This window comes from Acyrthosiphon pisum, chromosome A1, assembly GCF_005508785.2.
Source record: "Acyrthosiphon pisum isolate AL4f chromosome A1, pea_aphid_22Mar2018_4r6ur, whole genome shotgun sequence".
In the NCBI taxonomy this organism is placed as follows: Eukaryota; Metazoa; Arthropoda; class Insecta; order Hemiptera; family Aphididae; genus Acyrthosiphon; species Acyrthosiphon pisum.
The window spans coordinates 130,556,570-130,566,708 of NC_042494.1; the positions used below are offsets into that span (position 1 = coordinate 130,556,570).

General features: G+C 26.9%; 1 protein-coding gene across 1 annotated transcript in view; it reads right to left on the minus strand.

Moving 5' to 3' along the window:
• LOC100166366 (neuropeptides capa receptor) overlaps nt 1-10,139 on the minus strand; it is a 158,267-nt gene that overhangs the window by 11,303 nt on the left and 136,825 nt on the right. Inside the window, exons 4-5 of the mRNA XM_029488336.1 lie at nt 5,353-5,443; nt 2,880-3,096 (exon numbers count right to left, since the gene is read on the minus strand). Of these exons, the coding sequence (XP_029344196.1) occupies nt 2,880-3,096; nt 5,353-5,443 (308 nt within the window). The remainder of the gene's footprint in view (nt 1-2,879; nt 3,097-5,352; nt 5,444-10,139) is intronic.

Genomic DNA, 10,139 nt, shown 5'->3' on the forward strand with positions numbered 1-10,139 from the left:
ATTCTTAAATCATGTTCTTTTAATCTGTATGGCTCACCTATTTTTTGGAATTTTTTTGGGAACTACTCCATTCATTATATAAATTAATTAATTCACCAATGCAATGTTGGACCGCTTGAATAGGAATTCTTGCTTTTTCCCAAAATATGCAACATTCACGCACAGTTAACGCTGCACTTTCTCTAATGACAAGTTTAACAGTTTGCATATTGTAAAAAAATACTGAAAACATTTGACCGTTTGATGAAAGCTTAGAACCGCGAATTTGTGTCTCTTTAGATCCAATTAAAAACATTTGATTACTTCTAAGTTTTTTTGACATTTTTTTATTAAAAATAATAAAAAACACGATCAATTTTAAATCGTACAACGACAAATGACAGTTAAATATTAGGTCTTTACTAAACAGTTATCACGATCAAACTAACAATAATTATAAGTTATAATTGTACCAAAATAAAAACAAGACATATCCTGATTAAGTAATATCATGTTAATAAACTGTGCGAATAGGTACTATCTAATCGATTATTAATCGAATATATCGAATATAATTTTTATATACAGAAATAATTACATAAAAGAGATTAGATTAATATATATTATATAATATTCTTGTCATTATATTTGTTTTATGATTATTATGTAGCCAACAATAATATGAAGGCAAAGACACATCAAATTAGTTGATAGTAAAAGTCATATGGGAGTTTTACAAAATTATTTTAGCCGGTACTATTATTATTTTTTTATTTTTATTTTATTAGCTTTAAGTATATTAACTATTATAGCTCAACAATTAACTTAATTATACATTTATGCAGTATTGATATAACAATACATTACAATTAAATAATATATAGAATAATATCTGCACATAAGGCGTGTTATATTTTTATAAGTGAAATGATGAGCCGGTTTAATTAAATAATAATATGTTAGTGAGGGAGAAAAGAAAAGAAAAAAATGGATCAATATTAATAGGACAAAATTCCAAAAGTGATTAAGGAGAAATCGTACCTTTGGCGATAAGAGCATTTAGGACCGAAGAGAGAAATGAGATTAGTGGACTGATAAGTGAATTTAAGTTTGAAATGAAATGCGAGAACGAAACAGAGATATGTTCCGGAGGAGAATTTTTGTTGCTGGTAGCTTCAGCGTAAGTTTTTGTATGCGATTTTGTATATGAACCAAGAACCATAGTTGGTATGACTCTTGCAGGGGTCTTCTTTTTTTCTTTTTTTTCTGAGGCTGACTTAAAGATTTAACACTCCTTTTATTGGCCGTGTGGTCCAAGGAGCACAGGGCACATTTAGCTGGACTGTTTCGATCCTTGGTGCAATTTTCTGAGTGGTGATTTTTACCACATTTGACACATCGAGAGGTATGATTGCAATAATTTTGGGTGTGGCCATAAGACTGAATTATGGTATTGCAGAGGGCCGTGTTTTTTCTGTGAGGTTTTTCTACAACCACTTTCGTGTTATGCAATGACGTAATGTTATGAATATCTTTATTATTATCATTCCAAAAAAGTTCCACAAAAAATAGTGGAAGGGGATGCCTATTTTTATCCTTGACGTTATAAACATTTTTAGCTGAATGACCTAAATTGGACAGAGCTGAGGCGATGTCGGTACATTAGGCAGAGAAATGTAAATTTCTAATAATGGTCTTATAAGGACGGCGGAAACGAGGGAAAAATGAATGGAAACTGGCATAAGTTTAATTTAGGTGCGTTACAATTTTATTGAAGTTGCTTCGACCCAAAGGTTGAACTATGAGATATATAGACGTAGACTTGCACGTGAAACCGTTGGAGCCCGTGATTTTTGAAAGGGTGGCGTTGAAAGCTGAGGAATTCGAAATATTTTTGATGTAGACCGGAGGAGCCGGAGGGTCAGGCTTTTCATTTGTGGGAGGCGGAATCGCGAGAACGACTTTGGAGTTGGTTGAAACCGTAGTAAGTTTACTCACGTTTTCGGGTGTCTCATCATTAGCAAGAACGGCATATTTGTTTGGAGTAATGAAGACTTTAGATTTTTGAACATCATGCCTGGGTGACAATGAAGAATCTGACAAGTGACGTTTTGGTTTGTTGTTCTGAGGCATTATTGAAACAGACCGGCCAATACCATAATAGTGTAGTCCTACAATTAATCTACCAGCACACAGCGGCGATATCGGAACGTAACGACGTACGTGTGTTCGTGTTGGACGATAAAGCTGAACTGAACTACTATTATTATTATTATTAATAAGTATGTAATTATACTGAAATTGTGTTTTTATGGAGTTAAGTCAATATACTTCATGAACCATTGGAGATAATAAAAAATATAACATTATAAAAGTTATAGAACATTTAGTTTGTTTTAAAATATATGTATAATATAAAAAATTTCGATATTTCTAAAGGATAACAAAATATTTACGAAAATGTGGAAAATGTTTGTAAATATTGAAAAATGATGCGAGTTCAGACTTAAATTACAAGTTCGGTACGGGTTAACTTTAACCGATTGGTTCAAAACTTTTTGAAGTCCATTTTTATACATATACGCACTCATATAGGGCGGTGAGACCAAAAATATTATGATATTTTTTTTCAATATATTTAGTTAAGGAATACCTAATCTGCATATTTGATGGAATCTTATAAATTGTTTTAAGATCAATTTATTTTTAAAATAATAAAAAATTCAAAGAAAAAGTAACTTTAAAGTATTGAAATTACACTCGTCAAATAGTACTTAAGAAGTATTTGAAATACCAAAAAACCATTTAAATACAAATAGTCGAATAGGTACTCATAAAAACTTGCATTAGGTATTGTGGGTACCAATACGGCTGAGATGAAATCAATAATTATTCGATTGCAAAATCGGTCCATTACCCGGTGGAAAATCCACGTAGTCGACGGTGGTGAACATGGCGAACGGCAGTGCGGCAAAAAAAGATATCACCCAAACGACTGCGATGATTCGGACGGCTCTCTTCAACCCGGACATGGCGTACGAATGGAGGGGATGACAGATGGCCAAGTACCTTTCCATCGAAAACGCCACAATGGTCAAAACCGACGTGTATGAAGTCCTGTACAGGTTATAATAATAAATAGTAATATAATAATATATGAAACATAACGGACCGTGTTGACTACATCACTGCGTGCGTTTGGGTGGATGTTACAAATGACAAATGACAATATAAATTGTTTGTATCTTGCAGGTGTGATTGAACGATCAGAAATCATAATGGCAATATTGAATCCCCGAAAAAGTAACCACGGAAAAAATAACCCTATAATAAAAATGATGTGTCCCTAACACATAATATCACGAGGTTTCAATGTCAATATATTATTTATATATATATATATATATATTTTTTTAGTCATAATAAATTTGTATTACAATGTCAATAATAATATATAAATAATAAACAAATAGTCAATTTTTTATACCATTTTATTGTGTCTGCTGTAGTTATCATATATCTGTCATCTGATCGATATGACTGACAGACCGTCTATCGTTTTTATCGTAGGTACAGTGACGTATTTTGGGGGGAGGGATTGGACACCCCCAAAGCAAAATTAAAAATTCAATCTTTAATTTGGATAAATTTTAAAGGGAATTTTACAAACAAAAATATGTGGTTCGTTATGAACTATTTTAATATTATATAAAGTCCTAAACTAATTAGGAAAGAAAATAAATTTAGTTTTAAATAATGTACTTATTATCCTGTAACATTTTTAATTATTTATAAAACTGTTATTCTTATAGCACCACTGGTATATAATTATTAAATTATTGTGAGCGATGATGATAACTATATAGATAGGTACTAATGTATATTAATATGTTTAAATAATATTATGTTATTATTATCCTATTACAGTATACATGCAATTTATATTTTTATCTTGCGGCTCCGTGCCTTCATGTGATGTCTGTGTTACTTGTTTTTCCAGCGGGAATTTGTATATATTTAGATATTAATATATTACAATGATGTTTCGTTTTGACGAATCATTTTTAATTTAATCGTCATCAAAGAAACAAGGCAGATAAATTAATATACAGCGAAATAGTAATATTATCACTTATTGTCATTGGTGAGTACCTATATTATTTATAATATTTTTTTTTTTTACAAGTGAAAAATACTTTAAGTGTACCTATTTATTATTTTCTATTTTCTATTTTAAAAATTATTATTATTTGCTTTTACTTTCATTTTTAAATTAAAATTATGTTTACAGTAGGTGTTTTATACATGTATGATTTAAATTACATAAAAATTACTACTTTTAATTAAATAAATAAAAAATGTTTCATTACAATATTTGATGAGTATATTATAAGCTTCGAAGAGACTCGCAAGCCACCAAATTTATTAATAAAAATTGAAGAGCCAAGATGTAAAAAAAATAAAAGGTCATATTATTATATATTATATGACCTATTTTGGCTCTTACGTAAATTTAAGTCTAATGTTACGTTAAGATGCGAGCCACAAAAGTCTATGACGAGAGCCGCGGTTTGGCCACCCCTGGTATATTGGTATATACCTATATTATCTGGACAGCCTCCCTCCCACCAAAAAAACATACAAAATACGCCACTGCGTAAGTATATACAATTATTGTCATTAAATCCAAATTTAAAATTTAAAATTGACAATATATTTCAAAACATTATTTTCAATAGTTACATATTACGTTGTAATTTAAAATCATTATTCGAGGAGTCTTAAATATTTTACGTAAATTATATATTTCATTATACGCCATGACATACAAATACATACTTAGATTCATTTTAAGCTATCACCTATTTATAACTTGAACCCATTTTTCGCACTGATTTACGGTAAGGTAGTGTTGACTCAAAATTTAATAACAATTATAGGTAGGTACATAGTCAATAATAATATAATATGATGAAAATATACCTACACTATTATAAAATTAAAAAAATTGTTGTTTTTTATCGCTGTCAATTATCTATCATTGAATTCAAATTTAACATATCCATTATACCTAATTTTTTTTTTTGATTTTGCAAAATTTCGTAGGGGTATCGGTATTTTGTCCGTGGTTATTTTTCACAGGGTATTTATCTTTTCGCAGTACTGACAATATTATACTGACAGTGTTGTTAGTAGGTTAACCGATGATAACGTTTGACTTAAATAATTTCAACTTTATAGTTTTCAATTAATATATTATTTTGCATTCGAATATTCTACAAGTCTATGACTGTTTTATTTATTTGAAATGTCAATCAGTGTAAAATCCTTATAAACATCTTTTTATTTTATTGACGCCGTTTAGATACTTACATTTCTGAAACTAAAGCTCGAAATTTACAGAGAACTTCGCCCAAAGGCCATGGATACTGTTGCCAATACACGCTGAGATCATTAGGCAGTCCTGAAACAGAAAATCAATAGTATTTTTTTAGTAAAATATAATGTGTGAGTGTTTTAAAATAATTTCGATAGACATATTATACAATTATTATAATTAGGACTTTTTTATTTTGGTGTTTTAGAACTCAAATCTGAGATTAAAATTTTCTTAGGTTATAGGAATTGGGATAATATTTCAAAGTAAATTTTATATTGCATTTATTTTTTTAAACAATAACACTTGTTGAGTTCAAAGCATTTTTTATGTTTTACAGCATTTTTCACAATTTGTTGAACGTTGATAATGGTACGAAATTTATTGTTGTAATAAAAACTAAAATATATTGGTATTGACATAGTAGTGGGCAAATTGTGGTGAAAGAGTATTAGATGAGCAATCTCGTCAAACGCCGTTTTAATGTCTAAAAATAATTAAAGAGGCAATATAAAAATATTTCTATATTAGCTTTTCTTCGTTTCTCCTTTGGTGAAGTATTATTTTAAAAATAAATTTCGAGTATAATAATAATTTTTTTTACCTTTATAAGCCATTATAGAAATAAATGTTAAACGCATTTTTGAGATTTTTAAGGAATATTTTCATTTATATTGTGCGTTTTTTTGCAATTTGTCAGAACATTTAAATCCCGGCTCAAATCATGACGTTTATCCCATCTCATTTTAAAAACGTTGTAATGTATAATTTTCTGTAAATTTTCATATAAAATTTAATTCAAATCAGTACAATTTTTTTGGGTTTTTTTTATTACCTATTGTAAGATAGTATTGTAATTTGATCTAAGCGTTTCATTCCCACTTTTTGATCTATTTACAAATTTTAACTTTACACATATATATTCGCTATGGACTGTGGTTATGAATAATATTTACCGTTGACCTTATTGAATACACACAATTATTTTAAAATTATTTAAAAATGTTAAAGCTATAATGGTATCATACTTTATTATATTGTCATAAATCATAATCGCAGTGTGGACAATTAATAGTTTGTGCGAATAATAATTAATAGTCTGCTAAATCACTAGGTAATAAAATACATTACCAAGTACGTAAATGCTCTAAAAAAAAAAAATCACCTCTCGTTTCATTAAAAGTTATTTGACAACAACACAAATAGTTTTAATGATTCGTTTCGAAATTGGTTATTAGTATTGTCGTTTATTAAACGACAATATGTTTCAACAATACATTATAGGATTTGAAATTTTTTTATTTATACGTGAACTGCTGGTATTAATTATTGTTATTAACTATTACGGTGATTTCAGTGATTACTGATTAGTGATGACGTATTACCTGTACTTGTAATAATACGTATTCGTTACACATTTGCGTGTGCAGATTTAAGTCTCGGCGGATTATCTGAACGTTTAGCAGATACGTAATTTAGTAATACCTAAATGTCCTTTAACGATTAGTGAAAAAAATAAATATTGTAAACACATTTTATTCAAATCTTATTTTTTTATAATTTTATGTGAATTAAATAGTTTAAAGTTTAAATAAGCCAATTATTGTATATTATGTAATATGTATTATATATTATATTTTTAATGAAAAAATTTAGTTAGTTTATTATAATAAAATAATACAATACCTGATTGGTATCTACAATGTTTTTAATGTTGTGCGTAATTTTTTATTCATCATACATATCCTATACCTAAATGTATAAAAAAAAATTAGATTCAATTTTTATCCCGAAAATTGTCAATTTGAATATTTTGAAAAACAAAATTATCACAGTAGAATAAATAGGAATAAAGTATAATCACATCATATAATCATGATAAATAGTATTATTTTTTTAAAAAATGTATCTTTTGCTTCAGCAGCAGTGGCCATGGCCATACCTAGCTTTATATAAATTCGATTTTACTTGTTTATGATAATATTATTCGATTTTTTTCTGTTAAAAATACAAATACGTATACGGTGTAATAATTCTATAGACTTATGCAAATGTGAAATATATATTTTTAATTTTGATATTATTTAAAGGAAAAGAATTTCTAAATTGAAAAAAAGTGCATTAATTTTTATAGTACATACTATAATAGGCTTTGTGCATGGAACACAAACAAAACAACTGTTTTTTATATATTATATTATTATAGCATGGAATTCAATTTTATAAGCGTACAAATACCAAAACAAAATTACAAATTTAAATAAAAAGTAACCATTTTTTTTTTAATTTTAACTTTCATTGTTCAATTTTTTTTGTTATATTTCCGGAAAGCTGTGCTTTTGAACATAAATTATTTAAGCTAATAATTTGAACCTTTAAAAATTATAAAACTAACCATCTTAATATATATGTGACATACATTATATATATTTTTAATGAAATATTTTATAAATATAAATATATTTTATTATGATCCCTATTTTAAGTTTAAAAGTTAAAACTAAGTCGATGTAAGAGACTTCCGGATACCTTCATAAAATATATTATTTGCTAAAATTGTATACCACCATCATAGTTGTATTATTTACAAGTTGTGTAATTGTGTAATTGCATTATTATAATACTGATTATTTTAATTTTTACCATTTATAAAGTCAGCGAAATAATGTCATAACACTACAAGAAGAATAAAAAATAACTGTCATATATTTTTACATCGTGTTTTTTATCTTCAGCAAGACTGTAGTGGTAATTAAAATACTTTAACAAGTCTGTATGTACATTGTATAATTTTTAATAAATTTAATTGTAGTATAGTTAGGTATATCGTACATAAGACGTATAATCTAGAGTTTTTTTGTAAACATTTTTTATACATAATTTTGATTAATTAAGATATATTAATACTTGGTCTCTTAATTTTTTTTTGGGTATTTCTCTTGGTTTTTTTATAAGAATGATTCGGATTATTTGTTAGAACGAAAAAAAATTGATGATTATTCATAGAAGTTTAACGAATCTTTAATTTAAAATTTAAATGATTTCAATTTCTTGATTGTAACTTCTTTAAACTGTTATATAACTAACTGATAATTCAATAAAAAAAAGGTGGGTAAGTGGATTTCGCTCTGCTGTACAGTAGGTTACAAGTGGGTCACTGTATAATGGATGATATTAAATTTTAATTCAATTATATAATATCATTGTATAAGAAAAACGATTCTGAGCGGAGACGGTATGTCAGTCTAGGTATAAGACATAATATTATATTATAGTCCAGTGGTTTTCAACCTTTTTCACATTGTGGCACACTTCATCTCTTACAAAATTTTCGCGGCACACCAATACATATAAATATATAATTATAATACGTGAAGCATATGATGAAAATTATAAAACTAGGTATTAATAGATTTATCGCAGCACACTCCAAGGGTGCTCGCGGCACACCGGTTGAAAACCACTGTTATAGTCTATAGTATTTAAAAAAAATTGACCTATAATAGGTACCTATAATAAATTCCAAATTAATCATATCATATATCTATTAGTACTTATAACGCATTATACATCTACAAAAAACCGCGGTACTATCATAGATATATAATAGTATACTTTAGAAGTTTCAAGTACCCACGAATAATATTATACAATCACAACAAAATAACTAAAATAGTTATCCTAGGTTTTTAATATGTAATTTCGTCCAAATTTGTACTTAAAATGACTATAAAAATAAACTGGGTAAATGTATTTTTTAGATTTTTTGGTAACAGAATTAATTACTTACGTGGAGTCTTGTTTTAAATTTTCAATTCTTAGATACAAAAATTGAACATTTTATAAATTTTTAACTACAAAATAATTTTTCAAATTAAAATTTGATAAATTTTGTCAAAATTTGATCTTTAAATGCTTATAAAAAAAAATTGTGCTTATGTATTTTTAATATTTTTCAACTGATATTGTAACAATATATCAGGAGCTTTGTATTAAATTTATACACTTTTTGGCCCAACAGATAAAACTTTATTGATATTTATAGAAAAAAAACCTAAAAAAATTGAAAACTGAAAATGTCCGTAAACAGCTCAAAAAGAGTCAAAATATTTTCAAAATTGTATGGTGTATAGGAAATGCTAATATAAACATTCAGTAAAATTTTCATGTATCTACAGTTATTCGTTTTTTAATTACAACAAAATAAGGAAATCGCTACATGAGAAATCGAGTGAATATCCAATGTTGTAAAAATTAGAATTTCAAACGAACATAAAAATTTTATTTGACTTTCTTATAGATATTTTTTGTTTGATAAAGGTAGATAATCTTATAAGGAATCTTGTATTACATTTTCATATCTTAGATTTAAAAAGTAAAATTTTTATGAATTTCTAACTCGAAATAATTTGCAAATTTTCGTGATTTTTCCATATTTTGTCATTTTTTAAACTTTAAATGCTTATAAAAAAAAACTGTGACTAACGATTTTTATATTTTTCATCTGCCTTTGAAACAATATACTAGGAGCCTTCTATTAAATTTTCAAGCTTTTTTATCCAACAAATAACATTTTATTGATATTTTTAGAAAAAAAACTAAAAAAAAATGGAAAATGAAAATGTCCGTAAAGAGCTCAAAATACATCAAAATATTTTGAAAATGTTATGGTGTATAAAAGATGCTAAGATAAACATTCAGTCAAATTGCATGTATCTACGGTCATTTTTTTAAAGTTACACCATAAACCAATTCAATTTTGTGAAAATCGATTTGCGTAAAA